The 14,212-nt window shown below is 44.7% G+C and overlaps 3 protein-coding genes across 4 annotated transcripts; all 3 read right to left on the bottom strand.

Moving 5' to 3' along the window:
- Positions 1 to 261: 261 nt before the first annotated feature.
- Positions 262 to 4,205, bottom strand: LOC136458491 (uncharacterized). The gene is made up of 2 exons (XM_066458433.1): positions 3,755 to 4,205; positions 262 to 659 (listed from the first exon to the last, which is right to left on the bottom strand). Exons 1-2 carry the CDS (start codon positions 4,026 to 4,028, stop codon positions 403 to 405), a joined length of 531 nt encoding a protein of 176 aa, XP_066314530.1. The 5' UTR covers positions 4,029 to 4,205; the 3' UTR covers positions 262 to 402.
- Positions 4,206 to 6,373: 2,168 nt separating this feature from the next.
- On the bottom strand, positions 6,374 to 9,228 carry LOC136458492 (pentatricopeptide repeat-containing protein At3g54980, mitochondrial-like). The gene has a single exon (XM_066458434.1). The coding sequence runs from the start codon at positions 9,205 to 9,207 to the stop codon at positions 6,826 to 6,828; it is 2,382 nt and encodes a 793-aa protein (XP_066314531.1). The 5' UTR covers positions 9,208 to 9,228; the 3' UTR covers positions 6,374 to 6,825.
- A 625-nt stretch (positions 9,229 to 9,853) lies between these two features.
- LOC136458494 (tRNA (cytosine(38)-C(5))-methyltransferase 2-like) lies at positions 9,854 to 13,499 on the bottom strand. Of its 2 annotated transcripts, XM_066458435.1 has the most exons (12): positions 13,342 to 13,499; positions 13,133 to 13,243; positions 12,457 to 12,550; positions 12,261 to 12,379; positions 12,054 to 12,176; positions 11,599 to 11,761; positions 11,191 to 11,283; positions 10,942 to 11,036; positions 10,763 to 10,843; positions 10,625 to 10,689; positions 10,270 to 10,439; positions 9,854 to 10,125 (listed from the first exon to the last, which is right to left on the bottom strand). In XM_066458435.1, exons 1-11 carry the CDS (start codon positions 13,396 to 13,398, stop codon positions 10,364 to 10,366), a joined length of 1,077 nt encoding a protein of 358 aa, XP_066314532.1. In that variant the 5' UTR covers positions 13,399 to 13,499; the 3' UTR covers positions 9,854 to 10,125; positions 10,270 to 10,363. The 2 variants fall into 2 exon arrangements, with proteins under 2 accessions (XP_066314532.1, XP_066314533.1); XM_066458436.1 differs by lacking the exon at positions 9,854 to 10,125 and having other exon boundaries at positions 10,350 to 10,439; positions 10,615 to 10,689.
- Between the last annotated feature and the right edge of the window lie 713 nt (positions 13,500 to 14,212).

A 14,212-nucleotide genomic window follows, 5' to 3' on the forward strand; every position in this document is an offset into this window, starting at 1 on the left:
GCCCTGGAGGGCGATGATTAGCACCTGTCCCCGTTGGGGGCTCTGATCGCCGAAATAAAGTAGCTAATGGCATCTGAGTTCGTATCATGTAGTGTTTTCGTTTGTCCCCGAGTCTGTAATACGCTAGCTCATGAACTAGCGTCTTTCGGTTGTAAGTTGCCTAGTGACTCTCATGCTACTTGGGATGTTGTACCTCAGTACCTCGAGGAGTTGGTGTCCAGCGATTTGTCTGTGACTAAAGAGTAATGAAAGCTCTGTTTCAAAAAAATGATATTTTCTCTGATAGAGCAATTTCTTATGTACTCAAACTCGAACAGGCAATGGAAATAACAGAACAAAAAAAAACGAACGGGGATAAAAAAGATTTTGTAAATTGCAAACTGGCTAACATGCTATGGCCTATTATATTGCCCTCTTCTTTTTTATTGTATCGACCCTGAAGGGCATGCGTGGTTTAAATTGTTTGCCGCGCTCCATTTCACTTCTCAACAACAGCCTTCTCTTTGTTCCATGAGCCTTGTCGATGGGATCCAAATCCTCGGTCGCACTCATCGTAACTGATCCTTTCCAGCTCGATGCAGTTCCAATGTTTTGTGGCATTATCATGACACGGGCAACCGTCGTGCGGCCGTCTCCTTTCTCCACCAGGACACCAACCTCTGGTCGCAGGTATAGGTGAGACAACATATATAATTGTTAGGCAAAATGGTTGAATAACTTCCAAAAATGGACATGGACTTGAAAATTTAGAACTACTCTTTGCTGAAGATATGGCCTGTTCGGAATGGAGAAATTCGAGCTAACCTATGTTTAGAAAATGGAGGCATCCACTAATAATGACACAATAATACACGGACGACTACTACTCCCTATCAATATTGCTGCACCCTAGCATTAGTCTTTTTTCCTCGGTGCTTGCCGTCACCCCCACCTGCCATCTAGCAGGTTCACCAAATTGGATCTCCGGACACTATTTTCAGATTTGGAAATACTGAGAGGTAGACCAAGCAAATAATGGAGATTCTGTTTTGGAGGTTTTAGTGTAATTTAGTGTGTCGGGTTGCTCAGCCATGAACGTGTTCGATGAAGCTCATGGAACACGTACATGGACGTGACGCGGAGACGTGGAGTTGTGGGCCTGCTTTTTATATTTTTAAGTATTTATTGATGGTTGGACAATGGCAACAATTAGCCCTCTACTTTTTTGGCCACTGCTTGGAATACTCGTTTTTTAAAACTATTGAAGATGCTCTAAGTAGAGCTGGCCCTAGAGGGGTGAGACACCTAGGGCCTAGGCCTAGTTATGTAATACTCCTGTAGCCCATTAGCCAATATGGAATTTTCAACATCCATGCCTCCTACCCTTGCCTTCCTCCACAAGTAACTCAACCCTTGGGTCCATGCATGACCTTGGATCTCTGGTGGTGGTTGTGGCCATGGGCATCCAACAGCGGCGAGCGATCTAGGGCCTCTATGGCTAGATCCAATCCTCCGACTGGTTGTATTTAGATTTGTCACCTTTGTGTCTGGCATAATGTTTATGTCGTATGGATGTTTTGCTAGGAAGGCTCCACATGAGTCTCGAGTTGGAGGCGTAGAGCCTGCAAACGACTGTCTAAATTGCCCTTGGTGGCAACCCTTTTCTCCAAGGTGGCAAGCAGTGAATAGCGGAGGGCGACTAGAGATGCAAGCGGTTTTATTCGCAAACCCACAAATAATCTTAGGATATATTTGGAATGTAGAAATATCAAAGAATTTCCTAAATTCCAAACAAGCCCTCAATTTTTACAGGTTATACAAATAACTTGTAAAAACTAAGTCTATTTGTGAGTTTGTGGACAAACCTTCTTGTATCCCTAAGAAGCCACATATATACCCTATCACGATGAAAGGGAAGAGAGAGAGAGAGAGAGAGAGAGTGGAGAGACGTGGCAAAAGAAGCCTTTGACCATAAGCTGATTCTTCTGTATCCTTAAGAATTTTATTTAGTATATCTTTACGAATTACCTCTGTCAACAAACGAATGCAATTCTAAATGCATTCTTAGTTACGTGTCAAAAGTTTAACCAAATATATAGTTAAAATATTATATTTATGACACCAAATAAGTATGGTATGAAAATATAACTTATGATAAATCTAATTATACTTATTTAATATTATAAATATTGATATTTTTTATTTATAAAGTTAGTCAAACTTAAGATACTTTAACTTAGTATTGTACTAGAATTGTATTATTCTATGGACGAAGAGAGAGAGCTCTAGTAGCAAGCTAATCTAAGCAAAGCCTAAGACCATCAATAATGATACCCTCGCGGCGTCCGGAAGGACGGACACAGCACTTCACGGGCTTGCGCGCTATAGCCCAACAGCACCAGCTGTCTAATCTCTCTGAAAAATATCTCATCCACTTCCCACCGAGAGTCATCCTCTCCACTCCACTCATTCACGGCTCCTCTGTCTCTCTCTAAAAAATATCTCCTCCACTCCCCATCGAGGGTCATCCTCTCCACTCGTTCCATGCCCAGCAGCACACTGCTCAGCATCCTTGCCCATGCACGAACTCCACACTACCGTGGGCGGGCCCCACGCCTTCCTCCCAATCACATGGCCTTACAGTACAGCTGTGGTTTTCGTGCCATGCGCTGTGCGTGCTCGCCCTACCTGTGTGGGTCCACGCCGTGCCAGCTGCAGGTGCTCGCCCCTGCCCTCCTGCTCGCAAGGGGTGCTCATGGCCTCGCGCATGTGGTGCTCGCCACTCCGTTGGCACACCGACGAGCTCGATGCGCCGTCGTCGAGCTCCACAACGATGAGCTTCATTCGTCCAAGCAGCAATGTGATATTGTACCGAAAGCGCATGTTGTAAACGTATGTTTCAAGTGTTTCAGAGATATGTTGCAAGTGTTTCAGATGGATGTTGTAAAAGTGGATCAGGATGTTGCATATATTGCAATGGTTGTACAAGTATGCCGCAAAGGTCTGTTCCTAATGTTTCATCTGTGTTTTCGGACGTATGTTGCAAGTGTTTTTATCTAGATGTTGCATATGTTTCACACATATGTTGCAAGTGTTTTATCTGGATGTTGCATATGTTTCACAAATATGTTCTAGGTGTTTCATCTGGATGTTGCATATGTTTTTCAATGGCTACACACGTGTTTTCCTGGCGTTTCAGACGTATGTTGCAAGTGTTTCAACTATTTCAAACATATGTTGCAAGTGTTTTATTTAAATGTTGCAAAAGTAGATTTGGTGTTGCACATGTTGTAGTGGGACTCATTTGTCTTAGCCGTCTGCTTTAGCGACTAGGCCCGTCTATATACGCGTGGGTGTGAAGAGGCCGCGAGCGGTAGGCACAGGAAAGAGTGCGGGCACGGATCGAGACATGGCCCCCGCGTGGGCGCGCGTAGGCGTGGAAAATGGGGTGGCACGGGGCCCCACGTGAGCAGGCGCCGCAGCTGGCGCAGCAACATGCCCATGCGGAGCAGCGGAGGCGCGGGCAGGCGTGGGCGTGCGGACACTAGTCTCGGTCCGGACTTCAGGCACTAGACCTGCCGCTAGACCATACGTAGCGGGACTGTGGGTATCCTATCGTTTAGATCACGTTTGGAAAGCAAAAAAATTCACATGATTTACACAAAAAATTCATAGAAATCAGTTTAATTTTATAGGGAAAAAAACGCAGAATCAGAAAAGAAAAATCCGAATTCTAAACAGGGCCTCAGTGTGAAACAGTCCTGTGATGCATTACCTGGGACATCGGTATTGGAAAGCGACCAGAGGAGAAGGCCGCAGAGGAGCACGACGACGGGGATGAGGTGGACGAGGGCGCGAGCGAGGTCAGCGCGCGAGGCATCCAAGGCCTCCTTCTTGGCCACGTCGGACCGCGGGTCATACGTCGGCAGCTGGTCCACGTCCATCACGCCCGCCGTCGAGCTCGGCCCTGGCGCCGCCGCCCCGGCCGCCGCTAACGGCGACACGGACGACGACGATGACTGCAGGTAATAGCTCGATGACCGGTGCATCTCTCCTTCCTCTCTGTCTCCTCTTTAGTGGATGAGGGCACTACTCCTGTGTCGTCGTGTGCGGTATGGTGGCGTGCTATGGCTATGGAATCTTAGAAGCCTCTTGCGCTGCGTCGCGCTAGCAGCTGGCTGGCTTCGCGCAGGTGTCGCTGGCATCTTCCCGCCGTGCCCACCATTGCCACAGCATGTCAGCATGGGTCCTTAATGTTAGTGATGCTGATAAGTGGACACTGGGCGTCACACTCTATCCTATCTATATATAGAAAAATATGCCATCCAATCAGGCATTTTGAATCTTTCTAACAAACGCTTCACTTCGCTAATGCATGGTTTACTATGTTGATAAGCACTACCAGGGTAGCCACATATAAATCAGGCTGTTTATGTTGAAAAGGTTGCATTGCAGAGAAGAGAGAACAAGCTTGTCCTTCATTCTTCGAAGTAGATTTGGCCAGGTATGAGAGATATAGAGCTATGATAGTCTATGAGATCGCAGTGACTCCCTGTTATCCTAATTACACAAGATTACCAAATGTGATAATTTGACTAGCAAGAAGAAATATATGTGAAAATACATTAATGACTTTCTCACGATGAATCTAGTAAAATGTTTTTAAACGTGCAGCACATGTATTTCATTAAGAAGAATGAAGTCTAATATGATTATTTACGTGGCCAAAGGAACAAAAGATATTTCAAAGAATGGGGAAGAACCATGAGCAAACCGACATAAAAAAAGGAAAGGGGCAAGGAACCATATATAGGCACCAGGAAAATGGCACGAGGTTCTTAAAAGCAGGTCAAGCCAAGTAGACACGTCCTCCACAATGGTCCATAAGAGAACAGCCCGTTATAGACTAGTGGAACATCGGTTTTTTCTTCTTCTTTTGGTTCTGTTCCTTCCAAAGACTTCAAGAGACCAAGACAACTAGGGTGTCAAACTTGCTTGTTTTGGAAAAAAATAAATGGCTAGCCCCCAACCCCTTGAGCAGAGCCTACCAGAGATCCATTCTTTTGCCAAAATAAGCTTATCTCAGTCAGTCATAGAAATGTTCAACCTACCTCTTTCAAATTGCCTTCACACAGCTGCAAAGTCTGCAACAACTAATGAAGCTACAACTCTAGAAAACAGTGATGATGTCTGGTCCTATAGGAGGAGCTCGAGCAAATTTCTCTCCTCAAGAGTCTACAAAAAGCTGATTGGTCACCATCCAACCAACCCAGCTTTCAGTTGGGTCTGAAAATGCTTATGTGAGCCTAAGCACAAGGTTTTCTGTTGATTGCTTCTCAAAGATAGACTGAGCACAAGGAATATCCTTAGAAGGAAGCACATGAACCTGGATTCATACAACTGTGAACTCTGTGCCCTTGGAGTTGAAGAAACCACTGAACATCTCTTCTTACATTGTCCCTTTGCTTAGCAATGTTGGGGCCTGATCAGTTTAGTAACTTCCTTGGACAGTGGGACTTTTGAAAACTTTACTGCCTTTAAGGATCAGATCAATTCTCAGTTCTTCATGGTGGCAATCGTCCTCATGTGTTGGACGATTTGGCACGAACTGATCTTCAATGAAAATCAAGTAACCATACAAGAGTGCACAAGAATCTTTCTTAAAGAAGCAAGATTGGTCTCCCTGAGGGTGACGGCCTATCAACTTTGTTTGATCAATGGATTCAAGCTTTAGAAACGATCTAAACCCCGGCCTTTTATCTTATTTTCTGTTTCCTTCTTTGTCTCTTGAAGCTGTTCTTCTTCCTCTTGTAGTTTCTCCCAGTTTCTCTTTGTTTTTGTCTTTTTCCCTTTGTTGCAAATAACTCTCTTTCCCGTTTCAATAAAATTATCTGTAAGGGCTGCGGCCCCTCCAGTTTCCTAAAAATAAAAACTAGGGTGTCACGGCTAATCAGACTACTTGTAAATAGTGGCTGTGATTTTAAATATATATGACGTTTATTAGGATAAGCCAATCAGTTCAAAAATGAATTAGTAATCAGCTTGTCCTAAACATCATATATTTACAAAGGGAGGGAGCATCAGACAATGCAACAAACAATATCACATACACATATCAAATATACTTAAATGTAAAGGTAGTGGCGACCAGAAGTATTTACAACATTTGATAGAGTAAAAATTGAACATTCAGGTCAGATCCAACAAAAAAATCATAACTAGATGTTAGAATTCATAGCATGTGCATGTTACACAAAATTATCAACCCAGGACTGGAGCTTAAGATTTTATTAAAAAAAACTTTTTTCCCAAAAGGACAGCAAAAGCTTTACTGCAACTAGGAGAAAATAAAACACAAAGTACCAGCCCAATTATATTTGAGTGGAAACCGGGCCAAAAATCACACAACTAGGAAATTTTGATAAAAAAAAAACTCTACAAGAAAAAATATACTGGAAAGGAAAATTACAACTGGTAAAGACAAAGTAATGTATGGAATGGGATCGAATGGAATGGAAAATATCATAAAGGAGCAACAGTGATGTAGAAGTCAAATAGTAAAAACATCAGATTGGCTAGCATTCATGTCCCACTTGCCTTTGCTTCTATCTGACAATGTTAAAAGTTCACTTCATTTACAGTGCAAGTTTCCTAAATTTCAATCTGCTGATGTCGCAGGTTAAGGTTCTTCATACTTAACTGGCAGAATTTGAAACAGGATTTTCAGCATCTGCAAGACTTGCTTCCAAAAGTTTCAAGCTAACTGGTACTCCCTCCGGTCGGAAATACATGATGTTTCCGACTGGAGGCTTGAACAAGCAGCAAGCAATCCTGGCTGTTGGAACCTCAACTATTAGTCGGAGGGAGTATATTATATGTAGTATAATCAGGCATGACTCCACTGCTCAGCATCTTATCATGCAATTGGAATGCCTCTTGCAGCTTACCATCACGGATGTGTGCATTTATCAGCATGTTATAAGTAACAGTATTTGGACACACATCTAATCTTCTCATATCGTCCAATAACCACTTAGCACCATCAATGTCTCCACTTCGGCAAAGACCGTGGGTTAGCGCTGTGAAAGTTTTATCATCAGGAATATTGTGATTGGCCAACATCTCTGAGTACAATTCCAAAGCAAAGGCCACATTGCCAACTTTTGAGAACCCATCAATTAAGGTTGTATAGATTTCTGTATCAGCAACAATTCTTTGTTTGATCATGCTATAATAGAACTTCGAAGCTTCTGCCATCATTTTCAAATTCTTGTACCCTGTAACAAAACTATTGTAGACAGTGACATCTGGTTTTAAACCATCTTTTAACAGAAGAACCAAAAAATGGAGTGCATGAGACATATTCCCCTGTTTGCAAAACATATTTATGAAAGCATTGTATGCAGCAATGTCAGGTTGAATGCCATTGCGCCTCACGTAAATGAGCAGCTTCACTGCGAGATCACAGCAGTTGGTCCTACAGTAACCATCTATAAAACTGGTATATGTTACTATATTGGGGGTTATACCTTTCTCACACATCTGCCGATACATAGCCAATGCAGAGCCCATCATACCAGCTTTCACAAATCCATTAATGATACTATTGTATGTCATTGTGGTTGGAACAAAACCTTCACTTAAAAATCTCTTCAACATTTCATCAACTTCACAAACACGATCGACCATGCAAAGTCCATTAATTAGAATGTTATATGTATACTCACCGCAAGAAACTCCATTCTGATGCATTTCATTAAGAAGGGCATAGGCCTTGTCAAAAGCTTTCTTCTTGATGTACCCTTTCATCAGAGTTGTGTAAGTGACCTCATTAGGTGGGTATCCTTTACCAGGCATCTCAGAGTATAACTTGAGTGCTTCATCCATGCACCCCTTCTCACAGTACCCCAGCAGCAGACTGTGGTATGTCACAATAGAAGGTTTGACTCCTGCTTCCTTCATCTTATCCCATAAGTTGACTGCCTCGTGGAGTTTGTGATGATTACTGAGCCAATGAATTAAACAACCATATGTGAAGACATCCGGTACCCCAGTATCAACCACAAGATCAAACAAGGCAATGGCATCCTTCCACTGTTTGCCTCTTAGGAGGCCTTTGATCACCAAATTGAACTCATATGTGCTCGGCAACAATCCCTGCTCTATCATCTGGTGGCATAGCTTATATGTCTCATCTGTCATCCCCTCTGCATCACAACCTTTGATAAGGACCCCATATGTCACATTGGTCGGTGTCACACCATCCCTGACAGCCTTATCAAACAAATCTAATGCTTTCCCAATTTCTCCATGCAAGCAATATCCGTGCATCAACGTTGTCGCGAGAATCACATCCATCTTCTCCCCCGTGGCCAGCAGCATCTGATCCTTCAGCCGCAATGCCTCATCCATCCTCCCCACCTTCACAAGCACACCCACCACAGAATTGTACGTAAAATCCCGTGGCTTGAGCCCTGCCTCCATCATCTTCCCCAGCACCTGGACTGCTCGGTCTGCATCGCGTAGCTTGCACAAACCTGTGATTGTGATGGCATAAACGCGCTCGTCGGGCTTGACCCCGGCACCGGCCATTTCATCGAACAGCCTGACGGCGTCACCGTGCATCCCTCCCCCGACGCAGGCCCGCATCACGACGTCGTACATCTTAGCATCCGCGTAGTACCCCTTGCACCGCATCTCGTCGAACAGCGTGAGCGCATCAGCAGCCGACGCGCCCCGTGCCGTGGCGACGAGCAGGTCGGTGCAGGACTTGGCGTCCGGGACAACGCCCCTCGTGACCATGCGAGAGTATGCGGCCGCGGCGGCCGCGCAGTCGCGGGCGGCGCGGGAGAGGCAAGTGAGGACGTGGCTGAGGAGCGTGACCGCGGACGGCGAGCCAGCGTCCGCGGCGGAGAGGACGGCGTCGACGAGCTCGTTCGGCGGGAGGCGCGTATGCAGCGCGGCGGAACGGAGCAGATGGAAGGCGTGCGGGCCGTCGGGCGATGAGGCGAGGAGTGCGCGGAGTGTGGAAGCGAGGTCATCGGCGACGCCGTGGCCACGGGCGGCGGATGGTCTGGCGAATTGTGTGGAGAGGGGCTGGGCGGCGCTCTGCGGCGGCGGGGCCGGAGAGGAAGGTGCCGCGGTGGAGGTGGCAGCGGCGGCGGCGGTGTTAAGGCTGCGCCGTGGGAACAGTGAGGAGGCGGCGGCGAGGAGTCGTGGTGGGCGCATGGTGGCGCCGAAGGGGTTCAGCCGTTCAGTTCAGGGTTCTCAGAATTCTGATGGAATAGCGGTTGCATTTCTTCATTCTGGTTCAGTTTCATCAGAACCCCACACTTTTTTACAAATTGCTAAAAAAATGAACTTTTACAAATGGTGATCGCTAATAATGCATGCTGATTTAATGCCCAAAACTATGTCAGTCTCAAACTTCAGCAGAAGTAAATATATTTGCTCCGTTAAGTCAATCTCTGTGTGAGTTTCATGTCACTGAGACCCTGTGTGTTGGAAACAATGTAAACAAATTTTATGATCATGAAACTCATTTCATCTCATGAAACTTTTGTCATCTCTCTCTTAATCAATCCCATGAACCTTTTGTCATCTCTCTCTTCATCGATACTATGTAAGATCTACTTATTTAATGCCCAAACTGTTATGAAACCCCATCGAACTGGCCTTAACCATTGGTTGCAAGTAGTCCCTCTCTCCGGAAACAAAATACAGTTCAAGCATAATACTAAGTCAAAGAATCTTGAGTTTGACGATGTTTATGATATAGATTCATCCTTGAGTATATTTTTATACTTGCTATACACATTTTATATCATAAATATTGTCAAACTTTAAATAATTTAAGAATAGAACTAGAATTGCATCGCAGGAAGTAGGTTCCGAGTTCCTTAAAGCTTAGATCAGCAATTATTACAACAGCCTCATCCAGGCATGCATCAATGGGTCAAATGTCACAATTCCAAAATTCATTCACCATGACAATATAGGCATGTGGGTCACATGTCACAATTCCAAAATCCATTCGCCATGACAATATAGGCATGTGACGGAGGGAAGTATGCGCAGAAACAGCTTCTCAATTGAATGGTACACTTTTGTTGATACATGCACGGTGTCCTCACCAAATGGCCAAACCTACAAAGTGCGTTGCAATGTGAGAATCATCTTTCGAAAGAGTGCTACCATACCAAAGCAATAAGGTTCAAAAAGTGAACTGGAGACCAACACATGTAAACCCATGGAGAAGTGCAGAAGAACATATCGTACTTAAATACCAACCTTGCTTAAATCAAGTATGGAAAAGTTTCGGCAGATTGCGGCCAGTGTTTGTGCCAGGTTAATGTCACCAAGGCTGACTGGACTTCTCTATGCCTCAGGCCTCAGCAAAGAGATAATGCAGCAAAGGACCCACAACTGCTATACTCAGACTATTACCCAGCATAGCATACCTGCAACAAGAGGATTTCAAAACCTATATGACAACCTGTAATTATAAACACTATTTAGATAGTGACCCATTATTTTTTACAAAACAAATAGATTTATCTCTCATGCTTCTTATATGTACTGCAATTCAAATGCTCTTGTAGTTTACTGAAGCAACTCAGAAGTGTATAATGGAACCTAAACTCACTGTTGCCTAAGGCTTATGCAATCTGGGAAGTTGAAACTTGAAGGGAAGGAATGGAAATTGGCGACCTGAAAAATTATATAAACAACATCAAGAGCCAGAGGAAGGATTTAAACATCTGAAGTGTAAACAGGCAGCTACCTCTCGAGGGGTGAAGAATCGTAGGCCCAACTCCTTTAGGGAAGAAATTTGAAGCTTCTCTTCAGGAACCCATTTGAGGTTCTAGTATTTGAAGTAAGATTATCATTAGGCAAAATCAGACACCATATAACTGAGTGAAATCTAGACAAAATGAGAAGAGTGATGATAATGAATCTTACTTCAGATGTAGCCAACAAGGAGCCTGTCCCCTTCACATAACGATAGTAGCTTTTAGTGAAGCAACAGCACCGCTTAGATTCAGGGTATACAATATCTTGCAAATAGTCAAGGAGTCACCACAATACCAAAATCAAAGATTACTAGAAGTTAATAAAAATAATAAATGTAACATACCAAACAAACCACATTAATAAACGATAAAAAACTGATAAAGAAGGTAACTCAATACAAGAAAGAATCAAGGATACCCATAGCGTTCCCCCACCGCTCAATCAAGTTTACTGGGACCATGTAATCTTGCAAAATTGACTCATTTCGAGTGCCTCCATCAGCCTCCTTGACTACATAAGATACAGTGTCATTACAACTACAAATCAGCTTCTTCAAATAAAATCATGTAAACTTAACAAAAAAAAAACTCGACCGGGGGGGGGGGGGGGGGGGGGGGCGCAGCATTACAAATAAGAAGGACCTTCTCACCCGGCCAAGAAAACCCCCTCCCCCACCCTTACACGGTGGCTTTCTGTCGGCCAAGTGAGAATTGGGCCGGTGCCCCCCCCCCCCCCCCCCCCCCCCCCCCCCCCCCCCCCCCAGTGCTTTCGTTATGGGGACGGAGGCCTTACGGTAAAGGCTGGCAAGTGAGCCTTCCTACTTACCAAGAAAATCTTTTATCGGCTTACAAACTGGCTCCAGCTCTTCTTCAGTTTGGTGGTCACTACCCTGTGATGTACTGTTCAGTGTCAAGCTTAGGCACATAGGTGTCTGGAGCAACTTATTGTTGACCGATGCATTTCGAAACCGCATAGGTTCTCGTTTCGCCTGTTGATAAAAAATCAGCTGCAGTTACATAATTACATAATTGATCGATACAATCCAGTGGATTTATCACTTATCAGAAAATGCCCCACACAGACACACTTTCTCATTTCTGAAGTGTCTTTTTCAACACAATAAGAAAAGCACCATATTTTATCATAGGCAACAGATTCCCTGGAGACCTGGACATCCCTCAGGTAATAGTCAACTAAGAACTGATGGGCAAATAAAAATGAAAATAAGGGCTGTGAAATGCCATGACAGTATAACATGTCAAACACTAAAAAGTTCTTACCAAACAAAAGTAGCGAGGTCTAGAATATGGGACACCAAACTGTAAGGGGCTTAGGATGAATTCTTGTGTGTTAAAATTGAGACTTGAAAGGACCTCCAGCAACTGATCATGTGTGTCAGACACCTGGCATAAATGAACAAGATATATCCACTGTTGAGAAGTTCGAGTATTAAAACAAAAAAAAATCCAAATAAAGTATATACCAACCTCGAATCCAACTACGTTTTCTACAAATAACATTTGTGGAGGATAGCTCATGTCTTGCATGAGGTTGAGAATCTTGATGAAGGAAAATGCACGAGCGTCAGCTGAATGCTTCTGAAGTCCTACACAATGGTTGATCCATGAACCAAAACTGAAAAAGAGAACATAGCGCTAGAATATATATTACTGAGATGGAAACCTTGCCGTGTGTATGGCTGGCATGGAGGAGAAAGAAGCCATGCATGTGCCTTGTATTTGTCTAAGTCACTAGCAGTGAGCGCTTGAATGTTCCCCTGTAGTACAAGAATGATGCATGAACATACAGTTAATAAAACTATAACAGCATAGTTCAGTTCATTCTTCACAAGTCAAACTAAAATATAAAAACCAATGTGTAGGTAGAATGATAATATCCTTCTGATGGTGAGGTACATGACCCAGGTGCATAACTCTACACAAATGAGAAATACAAGTGACCATTGCCCCCTCTATTCCCTTGATCCCTTCAACTGCAAAGTTAATAAAACTCACCCTAATTTGTCAACTATGGGCAAGCAATGAAGAAGGCATCCTCAATTACAGTCGAGTTAGCAATAGATACTTTCTAATAAAAATGTAAAATGCAAATACACGAACAACATTATAGCTGCTGCAGTACCAAGAAAACAGGGCTAAAAAGTGTCGTGTTATCTGAACATCAGGTGACATAGCCAAGGTTCTGACTGAATCTTCAGGTGATCCTCACAACTGCAATTTTTTCCCTTGCACCTAGGCTCACACTTAATCGGTTGCACTAGACACATATACTAGCACATTCTATCTCGGTTTCAGGACTATGAAAGAGCGTAAGATTTTGGGGTCAAAGCGGAGGGTACCTGGCAGGGGCGGTGGCCGAAGTTGTGCTCATAGACGTCATTGGCGACGTCGTTGATGTCGAAGGCTTCCACCACCTCCGCCCGCACACCCGACGCCATCAGCGAGTACCTCTGCAAGCAAAAGGGGAAAGGCGCCGAAACCCTAGCCGCCGTTAGATTAGATAGATGACGGGACGAATCGGAGGAGAGAACAGGGTATTCGATAGTACCATGCCGCCGATGCCGCTGTAGAACTCGAGCACTCTCCATGGAGCCGGCGCCTCCATCGCCTCCGGCAGTCGCGCGGAGCGTGCTAGGCTGCAGCAACTGTTTGGAACCCCAGTACCAGTGACGTTGGCTGACAGTCAAAACTACGGTCACAGACTCACTGTGCAGTTCGCCGTTCGGTGGCATTCTATGCTGCTGTTTTTTCTTATTTATTTTATTCATTACTTTCATTTCCTTGGCAATGTATCGGTGCTTTGTAAATCAGACCAGTAAAATTATACGATTTATCGCACTGCTCTAGCAGCCTTTCTACGGTGTAAGAATGAGTGAATGAGATAGTCTCTCAAGAGCTGTCCTTATATAAAGTCCTAGTTGCCCTTATATAAAGTCCGAGGACCAGGACATGTACAAAGTAGAAGGTTCTCTCGATCGAAGGGTCGTTAGCCTGAGGGAGAACCTAGCTAACTTGGCTTGCAAGCTACGTCGTCTTGTGGTGCACGTCTGGGCGTGGTTGTCGTCACGGTCCTACAGCCACGTCGTGGCATGGTGTGACGTGGTGCTACTGTGCCGGCCGTGGCGGCACTGTGGGCACGGCGGTGGTTCGCCATCCGTCCTATGCAATGTGGTCTCCGCCATGGTCTTCGTCATCGCCTTCAAGTTTCCTGGGGCGTCGTACAGGAGTTGATAGCCGCCCCCGAACGTCGACCGCCTGGTCATCCTGTGGAGTTGGTGACCACGATCCCGAGCTCTGGGGTCGTGGCTCCCGCCGGTTTGAATGGCCTCTAAGTCAAGGCCTTCATCGTGGATCTCATCCCGTAGTAGGTAGAATCGTACATGCGTCTTTTCGGGCTGTATCTAGCCGGTGTTGTTTTG

Source organism: Miscanthus floridulus, chromosome 6 (genome assembly GCF_019320115.1).
Source record: "Miscanthus floridulus cultivar M001 chromosome 6, ASM1932011v1, whole genome shotgun sequence".
NCBI lineage: Eukaryota > Viridiplantae > Streptophyta > Magnoliopsida > Poales > Poaceae > Miscanthus > Miscanthus floridulus.

Bases quoted from the DNA above. Each gene is read 5' to 3' on its own strand.
- LOC136458491 (XM_066458433.1), bottom strand. From the start codon at position 4,028: ATGCACCGGTCATCGAGCTATTACCTGCAGTCATCGTCGTCGTCCGTG. The intron at 660-3,754 runs GTAATGCATCAC...ACCTGCGACCAG, and splicing joins TTCCAATACCGATGTCCCAG to AGGTTGGTGTCCTGGTGGAG.
- LOC136458492 (XM_066458434.1), bottom strand. From the start codon at position 9,207: ATGCGCCCACCACGACTCCTCGCCGCCGCCTCCTCACTGTTCCCACGG.
- LOC136458494 (XM_066458435.1), bottom strand. From the start codon at position 13,398: ATGGAGGCGCCGGCTCCATGGAGAGTGCTCGAGTTCTACAGCGGCATC. The intron at 12,177-12,260 runs GTTGGTATATAC...CATTTATGCCAG, and splicing joins AAAACGTAGTTGGATTCGAG to GTGTCTGACACACATGATCA. The intron at 11,037-11,190 runs GTATCCTTGATT...ACTATTTGCAAG, and splicing joins GCGGTGGGGGAACGCTATGG to ATATTGTATACCCTGAATCT.